At 44.2% G+C, this 14,905-nt stretch overlaps 1 protein-coding gene across 8 annotated transcripts in view; it reads left to right on the top strand.

Annotated features, from left to right (window-relative positions):
- The window catches only part of tbc1d5 (TBC1 domain family, member 5), a 771,220-nt gene that overhangs the window by 713,514 nt on the left and 42,801 nt on the right, over positions 1-14,905 (top strand). For 7 of the 8 annotated variants that reach the window (XM_068011845.1, XM_068011853.1, XM_068011822.1 and 4 more), the window contains one exon: positions 9,219-9,298. In XM_068011845.1, coding sequence (XP_067867946.1) covers positions 9,219-9,298 — 80 coding nt within the window. Of the gene's footprint in view, positions 1-7,277; positions 7,429-9,218; positions 9,299-14,905 lie in introns of those variants that run through there. The other variant, XM_068011866.1, reaches the window with a different exon arrangement.

Below are 14,905 nucleotides of genomic sequence, written 5' to 3'. Positions count from 1 at the left end.
TTTAGCAATAACCTGCTCAGTGAGGCTCAGTTTGGGTTCCGACAGGGCCACTCAGCTCCTGACCTCATTACAGCCTTGGTTCAAACATAGACAAAAGAGCTGAACTCTAGAGGTAAGGAGAGAGTGACTGCCCTTGACATCAAGGCCGCATTTGACTGAGTATGGCATCAAGGAGCCATGGCAAAACTGAGGTCAATGGGAATCGGGGAAAACCCTCCGCTGGCTGGAGTCATACCTCGCGCAAAGGAAGATGGTGTGGTTGTTGGAGGTCAATCATCTGAGCTCCAGAACATCACTGCAGGTGTTCCTCAGGGTAGTGTCCTGGGCCCAACCATCTTCAGCTGCTTCATCAATGACCTTACTTCAATCATAAGGTCAGAAGTGGGGATGCTCGCTGATGATTGCACCATGTTCAGCACCATTCGTGACTCCTCAGATACTGAAGCAATCCGTGTAGAAATGCAGCAAGACCTGGACAATATCCAGGCTTGGGCTGATAAGTGGCAAGGATCATTCGCACCACACAGGTGCCAGGCAATGACCATCTTCAACGAGAGAGAATCTAACCATCTCCCCATGACATTCAATAGTATTACCATCGCTGAATCCCCCACTATCAACATCGTAGGGGCTACCATTGACCAGAAACTGAACTGGAGTAGCCGTATAAATACCGTGGCTACAAGAGCAGGTCAGAGGCTAGGAATCCTGCGGCGAATAATTCACTTTCTGACTCCCCAAAGCCTGTCCACCATCTACAAGGCACAAGTCAGGAGTGTGATGGAATACTCTCCACTTGCCTGGATGGGTGCAGCTCCAACAACATTGAAGAAGCTCGACACCATCCAGGACAAAGCAGCCCGCTTGATTGGCACCCCATCTACAAACATCCACTCCCTTTACCACCGACGCGCAGTGGCAGCAGTGTGTACCATCTACGAGATGCATTGCAGCAATGCGCCATGGCTGCTTAGACAGCACCTTCCAAACCCGCGACCCCTACCAACTAGAAGGACAAGGGCATCAAATGCATGGGAACACCACCACCTGCAAGTTCCCGCCCAAGTCACACACCATCCTGACTTGGACCTATATCGCTGTTCCTTCGCTGTAGCTGGGTCAAAATCCTGGAACTCCCTTCGTAACAGCACTGTGGGTGTACCTACCCCACGTGGACTGCAGCGGTTCAAGAAGGCAGCTCACCACCACCTTCTCAAGGGCAATTAGGGATGGGCAACAAATGCTGGCCTGGCCAGCGACGCCCACATCCTATGAATGAATTTTTAAAAAGCTCGACGATGGAGGAGAGGCATTTGAGGAAGATGGTGTGGTCAACCAGGCCAAGTACCAGCTGCACAATATCACAGATGTGTTGCAGCACAGAAGGAGATCATTTGGCCCGTCATGTCTGCATCGGCTCTCCGAAAGAGCAATTTACCTAGTTCCACTCCCCCGCCTTCTCCCCGTAGCCCTGCACATTCTTTCTTTTCAAATAAGAATCCAATTCCCTCTTTATTGCCTCGATTGAACCTTCCTCCACCAGACTCTCAGGTCGTGCATTCCAGATTCTAACCACTCGCTATTGCTTATTTTGCCAATTCACCTTAAATCTGTGCCCTCTTGTTTTTGATCCCTCCACAAATGGAACAGTTTTTCCCTATCTGCCCTGTTCAGATCCTTCATGATTTTGAATGCCTCTGTCAAATTCCCTCTCAACGTTCTCTTCAACTAAAACAATCCCACATTTTCCAATTTGTCTTTGTAACTGAAGTTCCTCATCCATGGAACCATTCTCATGTACCTAATCTGCACTCTCTCCAATGCCTTCATATCTTTCCTAAAGTGTGATGCCAAGATAGAGTAGTGTGATGGACACACTACTCCCGTTGAAAAATTGGGAAACTGGGATCTGACCTGCTGAAGTAGGCTTCTTAAAGGGAGAAGGTCTTTTTTTGATGAAGTCTTTGCTGCATTGTCCTCCATTTTTGCATTTCTGTTTTTTTTTATTCCCCAACAATACTTTTCTTCTTCATTCTTGGTTGCTGCTGGCTTTAGTGTGGCACCTTACAAAGTGGATGGATATTTCTTTGGGGGTTCTGAACATGATGGATTATCAGCATGAGAAAAAGGAATTTGTGAGGAGCTCATAAATGCAGTTACAACAACCATTGAGGCATTTTGGTGACCTCAGAATGAGACTTCGCCGTGCCCATCGGCATGTTAGCTATCTTGTGTTCACCAGTTCTGCTTCACAAGACAAACTGCCATAGGTTTGAACCATCTGCTGCACAATGATGCACAGAAGCTGGATCAGGGACAACACAGTCTGTAAAAATAGTTACCACAGATGATGTTTTTATACTATTGGGCCTTCTTAAGCTGCTCCAAACGACATCTGCCAAGTCGAACAGTCTGCCATGCACACAACAAATCCAACAAATGACATGCTATCTTGTGGAAAGAATGCTGCAACTGAGCAGGACAAACATTCCATTGTGTACTCATGAGTGCCTGGTGTCGTAGATGGCACGCATGTAGATATCAAGGCTCAATTCCATGGCCTCAATGAGTAAAAGGTGTTTGAGTTACATCAGTGTTCAAGTATTATCCACAGAAACATCATTGTTCTTGCCCAGCGGAGCCGTGCTGTTCTTACTGGGGCTGCTGACCTCAGTAACAGTAGAGGAGCATCTTCCGCTGGATACCTTAACATCTGCTTCTTGATCCTTAGTTGCCACGTGGACCTTCAAGGAAAGTATGCTGAGCAGTGGAGGGAGAAAGGGTGTGTGTAGAAAGACAGTGGTTGTGTTTGATGTTGCAAATGATGCCTCCTCACTGCTGTGCTGCACAAGAACTCTTTATAAAAGTAAGAGCACAGTTACCTTTGCCTTGCACCTGATATTAGAACGCATTTTTATTCATTTACTGCAGGTACAATCTCCTCCTATTCAAATGGCACCTGTGCTTTTACAGGAGGGTAATCTTCAGCTCCAATCAGGGAACCCACCTCTTGGCAGACCTCCAACTCTTCAGCATTAAAAAGAGAATGGTTGCCACATGTTGCTTCTATGCCTTTGTGAACAATCAGTCCACTTTTCTGTCAGTATCACAACTTCACCTTTTATAATGAGCTGCTACTTTAAATAATTGTGTTCTTCCCAGACACGTGTGCTGCAGACCAAGCTCTCTAAGCAAGCTTTTTATATGTCAGTAATCCATGAAAACTAGCCAAGACCACAAAATATTTGAGGTCAAATTAGTATCCTTATTGCAACAGTACGTAATTAAATACAGGATCTCTTTATACGGTTATTCTTTAACCAAAGACTTTAACAGAATGAAAACTTCTCTCTAGAAAAGCTGCATAAAGCTGTGCATGTGTAAACACAGGCCTGGGAAGATAAATACAAATTTTGTCAAGAGCCATTGGCCTTGTGACTTGTTTATAGTCATGGAATGTGAAAGTCTAATTGGGAACTGTTTTCTGTAGAGTTAAAAAGTCAGGTTTGCATCTGATGGGCTCAATAATATTCCAGGAATAAACACTGTATTTCCTTAAAATCTGCCTGTTGTAATTTCAGCATCTAAACAGCTTCCTAACTACCAATTTTGTTCCATGACAAAGTCCTTGTGTAGGATTCAAGTTTTGTTGCAACATTATAACTACTGCTTCCTTGAGTCTAAGTTTGTGTGGTGGCATGCCAATTGGGGTTAAACTGTGTAAAAACTCTGGATGGTATAGGCTGTTATCATCATCTTCATCTATAGAATCTTGATCTATAGAATCAACAATGATGTCTTCTAACAGCTTTTCTAAAACTTTTTTCAGTAAAATCTAGTGAATTTTCATTTTTAGTGCAAAGAATAGCTTTCAAATAATAACTTGTATCAAGTAATTGTCCCCGACATTTTGCCACACATAACCAATTCTATCAAATCATTCACTCCTGCAAGCAACCCTCTCATTCCATCCCCATCCCATGCCATTCCATCCTGCCCATGTATTCCCCATCCCATTCCTTTCATCTCTCCCAGGTCATCCCCATCAATACCATTCCATCCCTCAACGAAGCAATCTCTCCAGCAAGGGTAACTTTGTTGTTGGGCTTCCCTTACCTTCCACTCTTTTGGTCTCCTCCAACGTCCCCCCACACCCCCCAATCTGGTCCAGCAATGCCTCAGTTTTGAAACTTTCATCACTGTTTTCAAATCCCTCCATAGTCTCTCCCCTTTCTATCATTGTAACTTACACCACCCCTACAAATCCTCCGAGATCTCTATACTGCTCCAATTTTAGCCTCTTAAGCATCCCAGATTTTACTTGCTCCACTATTGGTCGCCATGCCTTCAGCTGCCTAGGCCCTAAGCTCTGCAAATTCCTTCCCTAAATTTCGCCCCTGAAAAGTCGGGGGCGAACCTGCCTCCACCAGGCCTGGAAGCCTCGCAGCGATTTTACGAGGCCCAGGCCCTTAATTGCCCTCAGTCAGGACTCCGCCCCTCTGAGGCAAGAAGTCCTACTTCTAAGAGCTGTTGGCCAATCGGAGGGCTGGCAGCTCCTCAGTACCAGCAGCGCTACCAGGAGTGGTGGCCACTGCTGGGACTGCACCCAGCGAGAGGAGTCGCATGGACGCCGGCCTAAAATAGGTGAGTGGGGGTTGGGCCTCGCCAGGGACAATTGGCTGGGCTACAGTGAGGGAGGGTAGGGTCAAAATGTAAGACGGAGAGTAGTTTTACTGGGGGGGCAGCAGATGCTGCTGGGAAGGCCTTCCGTGGGGCAGAGGGTGCCTGATCTGGAGGGCCCCAGCCCCCAAGGAGGCCACCAGGTATTACTGGACGGCCTCCACAGGTGGCTAAGTGCCCGTCCGCCACTGATAATACCAGTGGCGAAAGGAGAAGGCCTTTAAGTGGCAATTAAGTAGCCGCTTAAGGACCTCAATTGGCCTTGGGCAGGCAGGCTGTTTGTCACCTCCCCTGCTGCTGGTAAAATAGCAGCCGGGGTGAATCGGCAACGGGAACAGCATTCTGCGCCTCTCACTCGATTTTACGCCCCTCAGGAGTGGGGTGGAGGCAGCGAGAGGGGGGTGAAATTCCAGCCAATAGTTTTTAAATATTTAATTAACCAACTGTCATGCTACAGGTGCAGAATAACAGAGTTTTGTAGAACAACCTCACAACCATAAAGCACTCTGCAAAGCAAGGCCCACAAACCTCTCAGCAGTAGTTTTTTTTCAGTGAGGCTCCCTGTGCGGGTTCAGTGGGCAAATCCCTGGTCAGTAATGATTCCCTGAAGGTTTAGTCTATAAATCCATTTCAGTGGTGTATAGGTTTCTGTCTGTTGGTGTGTAGCTCCCTAGGCTCTCCATCCCGTATTAGATGAAAAGAAATTTCCTCCAATTAAATAATGAGATCAAAGCTATTGTCTTTGGTAAGCTTTTTTTATTCATGCACAGAATACGGGCTTCACTGGAAAGGTCACAAGGCCAGCATTAATTACCCATCCCTAATTGCCCTTGAGAAGGTGGTGGTGAGTCATCTTGAACCGCTCAAGTCCGTGTGGTAAGCGGTTTGGTATGATGGAGTTTCTAGGCCATTTCAGAGGGCAGTAGGTCTTGAGTTTTGCCACTGGCACACATCACTGAAAGGAAACGGAACAGATTAACCTTTTTGAAAACTGAATGTCTTTTGGAACTTGCCCATTTGTTAACTGCTAAGAATGGATAAACACGGCAGATTTCCTTCCCTGAAGGACGTTAGTGCATGGGTTTTTATGACAATGCAGTAGTTACATGGTCACCATTGCTGATAATAGTTTTCCTGTCCCGATTTATTCAAATTGCTGAATTTAGAGTCCATAGCTGCCATAGTGGGATTTGAATTCATGTCTCTGGATTATTAATCCAGGCCTTTGGATTACTAGTCCAGCAACATAACCACTATGCCACCATTCCCATACTTGGCTTTCAATACAAAGCTAGTTGGGAAAGTAAACTGTGAAGAGGATGCAAAGATGCTGCAAATGGATATAGACAGGTTAAGTGAGTGAGCAAGGAGGTGACAGAGTGTAATGTAGAGAAATGTGAAATGATAGAATAATAGAAAAGCAGAATTTTTTTTAAATGGTGAGAGATTAGTAAATGTTTTCATTGAGAAAGATTTGGGTGTCCTTGTACACAAATCACAGAATATTAATTTGCAGGTACAGCAAGAAATTAGGCAGGCAAATAGTACGTCGGCTTAAAGTCTGGCTACCCAACCCGAATCCGACTCGAACCTGACTAGACCCGACTACATGTGTCGGGTTCGGGTCAGGCCTATATTCTGAGTCCAGCATTCGGGCTCTGGTCGGGTCGGGCTGGACAGTGCTGCTTCCGGAATCAGGCTTACCCATGATTGCCCACAACTCCATCTGCAAGAATAGCCTGCTGCCGGAACGAAGGAAGGATATTCATATCCAGGTCAGGCGCGAACCAAAATTAAAGGACTCTGGCTTGGGTTCGGGTTGGGCCCAGGTTGGGTTTTAATTTTATATCCGAGCCAGGCTTTATGTCAGCTCTTATTGCAAGGGAATTAATGTATAAGAGTAAGGAAGTCTTGTTGTAATTATATAGGGGGCATTGATGAAACCACACCTGGAGTAATGTGTACAGTTTTGGTTTCTTTACAATATGAAGGATATACTTGCCATGGAGGGGATGCAACAAAGGTTCACTAAATTGATTCCTGGCATGAGAGGGCTGTCCTATGAGGAGAGATTGAGTAGAATGGGCATATATTCTCTTCGAACAGATAAGACAGGCTGAATGGCTTCCTTCTGTGCTGTGACTATTCTATGATTCTATAAATTTCAAAGAGTGAAACATAGATAATTCTTGGAGAGATTGACAGAGTAGATGCTGCGAGGCTGTTTCCCCTGGCTGAAGGGTCTTGGTCACAGGATAAGGGGTCAGCCAATTAGGACTGAAAAATTTCTTCAGAGGGTTGTAAGTCTTTGGAATTCTCTACCCCAGAGGACTGTGGATGCTCAGTCATTGAGTATATTCAAGACCGAGATTGAAAGATTTTTAGACACTGAGGAAATTGAGGGATAGGTAGAAAAGTGAAGTTTATGTAGAAGATCTGGCATGATCTCATTGAATGGTGGAGCAGGCTTAAGGGGCCTAATGACCTACTGTTGCTCCTATTTCTTATGCTCTTAAATGTCTTAATGGCCTAGATTTAGCTTGGCCAGGACATCTCAAGGCATGCCCTGTTAATTAGATTTATCTGTGCATGTTTAGGTTCTAAAATCTTTTGTCTACAAAGTTGCCTGAAGTGCAAGCTGAAAACAACATATTGGGGGCAACACAGGATCTGGGTGAACAATGGAATATTGTATCTCCTTAACCAATGAGACTAAGATGGAGAAATAAACAGAAGAAGGACTGAGAAGGATGGTGAATTAGAGTGGGTGAATTCAATGTCAAATCAGGTACAAAAAGAGAAATAATGAGAGATTGGCTTAAGAGAGAAAAAAACAAAAAAGTAAGAACAAAAAGTAACAATTAACAATTTGACAGTTTTTAAATCTCCTAAAATAATTCACAACCTGAAAGAATGAGACACCACACTATAATTGTTCACTTTCTGGGAAATAGAGCTTGATTGGCAATTTATCACATCATTGAAAGGGTACCTACACTGTTAATTACTGATTTAACTTTCTCTGGTGAAGTTAATAGGCAGTTAACGTGCAAATGCAACAATTTCATGAAACGTGCAGGGAGCTTATGGGCGAGATGCTGTTTCTGTGAAGCTATCAGTGGAATAGCACAAATTGTCTACCGACTTGTGGCAATTCTTGATTAGCAGGGTATCTTCCTTGCCACAGGTTGCTGGTTGATTTTCACTTTAATAACAGTGGGCGGGATTTTGTTGAGCTCCTGATGTCGGGCTCTGTGGCGGGAGTGGGGCGGAACCGGAAGACCGGAGCGGCAGCAGCCCGCCACGGAGCCCAAAACCGAGATTGCCGGGCCGATCTTCCTGGCGGCGGAAAGGCTCCATGGCGGCACGCCCCCCTGCCGCTCGGCGACGGGACCCAACTTTAAATATTTAAATAAAGAAAATGAATGCATTTAAATACCATTCACCACGATCTTACCAGTTGGTCCGGGATCTTCCATGCGACAGGCGGCACTTGCGCCTTCCCTTTCCTGTCCAAGGAAAGCTGGCACCACCAAGGTAGGGAAGGGGAGACTTAGGATTTTTAGTGAAGTGTAGGGGGGAACAGGCTCAATTCTGCATTTCTAGTGTGTGGGGGGGAGAGGGGAAGGGGTGACCTCTGCATTTTGCGCAGTTGAGGTGGGGAGAGGTCAGATCTTCAATGTAAGTGTTTTGGGGAGGAGAGAACAGGGCGGCCATTTATTTTCATTGTATTGGGGGAGGGGGAGACAGGTCAGAAATTTATTTACAGTGTAGTTGCGTGGAGTACGGGGTTCAATTCTGTAGTTTCTGTGCAGGTCTGGCAGCCATTTAACAATGGCACAGCGCCTGCTCAGAGGTAGCTGACACTGTTCACGGCGTCGCTGAGGCCGCCGCCACCACGTGATTGGGGGGAGGCGGCCCACCCTGCAGACTTAGATGAGCTGCCGCCTCTGGATTACAGCGGCGTGGCCATGCGTGCAGGCCACCATCTTTTTCGCTAGCCGCCACTCCCAGCAGTGGGAGAATAAAATTCAGCCCAGTGTGTGTCATTCAGATATATTTATTTTTACAGCAAAATATGTGCCAGTATGTATGCCATCTGTTCCAAAATTACTCTGCTTTTTAACACACGTTGATGTTCTGGAGTAGAATGATGGTTGGAAGTTATTTTGTTGCCCTTCAAATGTCCTTTTTAACTGGAATCTATTGACAAAATAATACATCCCTCTGAGGTTTTGTATGGTTTTATCATTGCCAGTCTTTCATGCATTCTAAATAGATATGTTATCAGTATTCAGGTGATGTTTGAGTTTTATCATTCGGCATTACAGGTACAAACTTATGAATTATTACAGTTCAGATGCACCAATATTTAGGAATTGCCTGTAAGTTTGGAAGATATTTCTTTAGATATTAAAAATTCCATTAGATGTATTTAAGTCTATGTAAAAAGCAGTTACTATTCTAACACAATATTGCATATCTTTTTTAGTAGGCTAAATCTACTTTAAAGTAATACATAATTATTTTTGGTGCAGGCAAAATACAAGATGTGATTCTAAAAGAAAACCTTCAAAAGGAAGATGAAGTCCTCGTATCACTGGCTGGACTTAAACAGGTAGATTATAATGCTGCATTTTTTTCTTTCTGACTCTAAAGCCTGATATTTATCCTAAATGTGGCTAAACTCCTGTATAAGTGTTTCGACTGTTTGACTTGGGAAAGAATCAGTGTTACAATCTTCATCATTCATTAAATCTCCATCAACGCAGACAGAAAAATCACATAGAAATACAGTCCCTTTAGGAACCTTGTGCCTTTACATGGACAGGTGATCAACCCATACATTTCTGTTTAAAAGACCTAATTCTGAATGGAGTCCTTATTTTTTTTTCTCCCATCTTCAGCAGTAATCTTGACGGTTGTTCATTATTTTGTAATTTTATAAAAGTTTTTCAAATGTTTTTTACAATTACATGTAGTTTCCAATACATACTTGTCTTTTTTGCACCTTGATATCAACTTACCAAAGTCTACCTAAGATAAATGAGCTCAGTGACTAATTCATTTTCCCCTTCAGCCAGTGCCCACTTCCCAGTTTAAGATCTGCAAAAAATGTCTTCGACCCGCTTCAAGACTGACATTCACCACCTGCCTACTTTATGTCATATGTATAGTAGTTCTTAGTAGACATTGCACCAAATCATTGGCACTACTGCAGCATAACCCTTGGACATTTGGACAATACATGGATGAGGAAAAGCCTTTGCTATACGGAGCTTATCATTTGCATATGCCCTAGGGCACTGAGAAGAGTTTCCTAGCATGTATTTGAATGTGGGGGAGTGAATTATGCCTTTTGGAGAAATGAGGAGGTCTGGGAATAGTGGGGATATATCTCTGGGTCTAAGAGCAGTGAGCTGGTGGGTGGGGGTTTGGTGGAAGTGCTTGGTAGAGATTCTGGGGACTGCCAATGTTTGTGGAGTGACTGCACTGCAGCAAAGGAGAGACCGAAGATAGCCTATGGCATGTGTCAAAGGTGGTGGGAGATTCCTACTATGTACATGTGGTTGGAGTAGGGATGGAGTCTTAGAAATTCGGGAACAAGAATCCTCATGTCTTGCAGCGTTGAAGAGGAAGAAGGCCTGGAGAATATGGCCTAATCTACAGCTCCCTGGGTTGCGGGTGGCACCCCACTGCTTTTCCAGCCCATAAGCCTGAAATTGGTTTCTACGGTCTCCTGCATTCATACTGTAGGTAACACAGTGATACTTTCAGTTGTCTCTTTCCTTGAAATCATGTTTATATCAAACCATAAGTTCAGTGGATGATTGACAATCCAGATAAACATAACAGATAGGTCAAAGACTGTACAACCTTACAGTATCATAAGATTCATATATTACTAATGTTTGAATGGTAGATAATGTTGTCATATTTAATAAATACAGTACTGTGTACATCTAATATTACTTTATTCCTGTACCAGAATGTTAAGCGTGTTGAGTTCAAATGCAAAGCTGAAATTGAGTAAGCAAGGTTTGAAAAAGCTCCAACTTTCAGAGCCCATAGTGCTTTCAGTATTCTTTTTAGCTGGAGTTGTAATATCTAAATATATACACTGAAGACGTGCGTTCCATTCTAGCAGCTAGGTTTAAAATTCTACAGTAAGCACTGTTATGATCAGGTGAGGAGGAGTCGAAGGTTGTAAATAAAAAACAAGAAACAGTACACACACATTCATCCTTAAACGCTCACTTATCAATCTCACTGCTATAGCTATACTCTGGTTTAGTTTTTCATTCGGGATGATTCTGTGCTGAGTTAAACTCTGGATAAAGCATCAGCGATCACCTTTTTCCCTGCGATGTGGGTAATCTTTAGGTGGTAAGGTTGCAAAAGCAGTCTCCATCAAAATAGTCTTACATTCTGGGTTTTGAATTTCTCCACAAATGTCAAAGGATTATAGTCGCTATAAGCTATAGTCTATCTATATCTATTTCAGACATATAATTGAAAGTGCTCGAGATCCAATAACAGGCCCAGAGTTTCCTTCTCCACAGCAGAGTATCTCTTTTGATATCGGTTTAATTTTTTGGAGAAATACCCAACTGGTCTCTCAATGCCTGACTCATCGTCTTGGAGCAGGACGGCACCTACCCCGAGGTCACTAGCATTGACTGAAACTTTAAATGGTTTATTAAAGTTTGGAGGTGCTAGCACTGGCTCGTTGGTTAAGATGGCTTTCAGCCTCGAAAGCTGTTTGGCACCTCCCTGAACATACTACCTTCGCTCTTTTTTGTAATAAGTCTGTCAGTGGGGTTGCCTATAGTGCTGAGGTTTAGGACAAACTTGTGGTAAAGCCCACAAATCCCCAAAAATCACATTTCCTGTTTGGTTGTGGGGACAGGAAAATCCATCAGTGCCTGTATCTTCACTGCTCTGAGCAGCACCCGCCCTTGACCCACAACATGCCCCAGGTAGGTTACCTGAGCTTTAGCGAACTTGCTTTTTGCACAATTTACCACTAGGTCAGCCGACTGCAAGAGGGTTTCTAATTGGTCTAGGTGGTCCCCCCAGGTGTCGCTGTAGGCCAACAGATCATCCAGGTACACTACACAGGCCAGCCACTACCTGGTTCATCAGCCTTTGGAAGTTGGCTGGAGCATTTCTTAATCCAAATGTCATTACCCTGCACAGGAATAAGACATGTGGGGTGACAAAAGCCGAGATCTCTTTAGCTCGGGCCGTTAAGGGAACCTGCCAGTATCCTGTTAACAAATCTAGTTTTGTTATGTAGATGGTGTTTCCTACTCTATTGAGACAGTCTTCCAGGTGGGAAATTGGGTAGAAGTTAGCTCTGCATTAACCTTCCTGTAATCAATGCTAAGCCTTGTTGAGCCATTCGACTTGGGCACCAGCGCAGCTGGGGAACTCCAGTCGCTCTGAATGGTCTTGTATTGAATTTCTTCCCGAACCTGGGTTAGTTTCCCGGGACCTAGGCAATAGGGATTTTGCTTTATGGGAGGTGTCTCTCCTACATCCACATCGTATAGGGTTGTGCACCCTGGTTTGTCCCTGCAGATCTCTTTAAATGCTGTGAGCAGCCTTGTTAGGTGTCCTCTCTGTTCTGTGTTTAAATAGGAGAGTACGGTGTCATCTCCTTAACATTTCAGTGTTAGCTAACTGGATGGTAGAGGGTTCAATTTGGGAATCCTCCAGGCCTCCCTCTAACTCGTTCTCACTGTCCCTTTCGCTCTCCTCTTTCCTGATTACCTGACAGACCTATGCTTTTTTGTCCACTTCCCAGCTATGATACTGCTTTAATGTATTGATGTGGAACAGCCTTTGCTCCTTTGCTTTTTCCTACTGGCTGGGGTGTCAATTAAATATTTCACCTCACTAATCCTCTTTACTACTCTGTACGGGCCACTGAACTGGGCTTTCAGTGGTTCACCCTATTGGTAGTAGTACTAACACATGGTCTCTGGGCTGAAATGTTCTGGCCTTGGCATGTTTATTTGCCTGTTTTTTTGTAGCTGTCTGGGAGGTTCGTAGGTGTTCCTGAGCCACAACACAGCCTCTCGTGAGTTGCTCACAGAACACGGAGATGTGGTCTAACGTGGAAGGTTCGTCCCTGTGTTCTAAAAGTCTCTCCTTGAGTAGTTTAAGAGTACCTCTCACCTCATGTCCATAACCTAATTCAAAGAGATGAAAGCCAGTCGACTCATTGCGTGAGTCCCTTGTAGAGAAAGGACCATTCCCTGACCCATGCAATACACAAAGCCAGAAATGGTTATACCAGTCGGTCACGTGACTACCCTGCTGGTCAACGTGGGGTGTTTTAAATTGTAGAGACAGTGTTTGAACTGGCAGAAAGCTGTTTGCTCCTGGATTGAAAAGAAGTTGCAAGAAGTGAAAGAGAAGGCACAATGTGTGAAAAGCTGATGGATGAATTGGAGGAAGAAAGATGTTGGCTCACCACAGCCTCTCCTGTCTGTTCCCATCTCTTTTTCATGGAACTCCAAAAACCAACTGAAGACAGATGAACCCCAAGAGAGAAAAGACTCCTACAGTGAACAAGGTTTAAGAAGAATACTGGGCCCCAATGAAAAGCAAGAACTACCTACAATCAAGGACTCGAGAGTGAGCTCGAAGAACCGTAACATCAACTCTTCAGATATTGCCTCAAACCTTTCCACTTAAATTTTCTTCTGCTCTTTTCTGTCTCTATTTGCATGTGTGTATCGCGTATGCATGCCAGCGTGGGTGCGTTGTGTATGCGTAGACGTCAACTGAATTAGAGTTTAAGTTCAATAAAATTTCACCTTCTTTAAACCTAAGAAAACCTGTTTGTGCTCATTTATTTGCCTTATAATTGGAAAGTGGTGAACAAGGATTCACAAAGGGGGAGCTAAAAACACAGTGTGTTTAAAAATTAAACACTGTTACAGCAAGACCAGGTCAAGGCTGAAAGGGAACCCTAGACCTCTTTCTCACCTGGTTGTAACAGAAATTTGGGTGCTAGCGTCCAGAATTTTACCCAAAGACAAACAAGAGAAATTGGAAGTGGGAAGCCAAATTGCTCCCAATCAAAAAAGCAAGTTTTCAATACAGGTTTTCTTGTGGTTGTGTGTGCTTGAATACTAACATGTCTGCAACTGAAGCTAGTAGCTCCCCAAGCTAGGGTGAAGAAACTTGGGATAAGTTAAAAGCACTGTCTATGGAGGAGCTGAGAAAAATGACTGAGCAGTGTGGGATCACTGTACGTGGCAAGGCTCGGAAGTCTGAACTCCTAAGGCAAGTGGCCAACCATTTTTCCCTTGAATCTGAAGAAGCAGAAACAAGTTTAGAAGCAGACCCGGACAGGGTACTGCTAGCAAAGATACAATTGGAACAAAGGAAACTTGAATTAGAAGACAAGGAAAGAGAGAGGGAGCAAGAAAGACAGGAGAAGGAATGACAGGGAGAGAGAGAGAGAAAGAATATTCCGGAAGGAATGCGTAGAAAGAGAGCTGAAGCAGCTCGAGTTAACTAGGGACGACAGAGTAACCCCAGTGAAAGCATGGCCAATATGGAGGAGCATAATTCAGGGCTGGGAACAAAATTGTTAAACCTAGCTCCACTAATTCTAGAATTCAATGAGGAAGAAATGGAATTGTTTTTTGTGTCTTTTGAGAAGCTGGCAAGGTAGTTAAATTGGCCAGCTGAGACCTGGTCTCTTTTACTACAAAGCAAGATAACTGGAAAAGTCCATGAGGTTTATTCCCTGTTGCCAGATGAGAGTTCATCAAATTATGAACTGACCAAAAATGCTATCCTCAGAGCACATGAATTAGTACCCGAAGCCTCTCGCCAAAAGTTCAGAACCCTCAAGAAGCAAGCTAATCAAACTTATCTGGAGTTTGAAAGAAGTAAGCAGCTGGCTTTTGACCAGTGGCTGAGGGCTCTTAAAGTACCGCTCAGATATGAGAATCTCAGAGAAGTAATTCCGTTAGAGGGTCAGGCCCTGATCAAACCAGCTCCCCCAGAGTAGAGTGCATTGGCACTGCAGGCAAATGACCATGAGGTCTGCCTGTCCGAGACTTTCTTTGGAAAGTAAGGAGACCCAAAAAATGAATTACATGGATTTTCAATAGCTGAGGCTCAGCAAGCCGACCCAGTATTGTGAGAGTTAGCGTAGGCTGCACAGTCTGAAAGTGAACCAGAGGGAGTCCCTGATTGC

The sequence above is a fragment of the Heterodontus francisci genome, chromosome 2, assembly GCF_036365525.1.
Source record: "Heterodontus francisci isolate sHetFra1 chromosome 2, sHetFra1.hap1, whole genome shotgun sequence".
Classification (NCBI taxonomy): domain Eukaryota; kingdom Metazoa; phylum Chordata; class Chondrichthyes; order Heterodontiformes; family Heterodontidae; genus Heterodontus; species Heterodontus francisci.
Note: the sequence above shows the minus strand (reverse complement) of the source record. Positions and strands in the feature narration are given on the sequence as shown.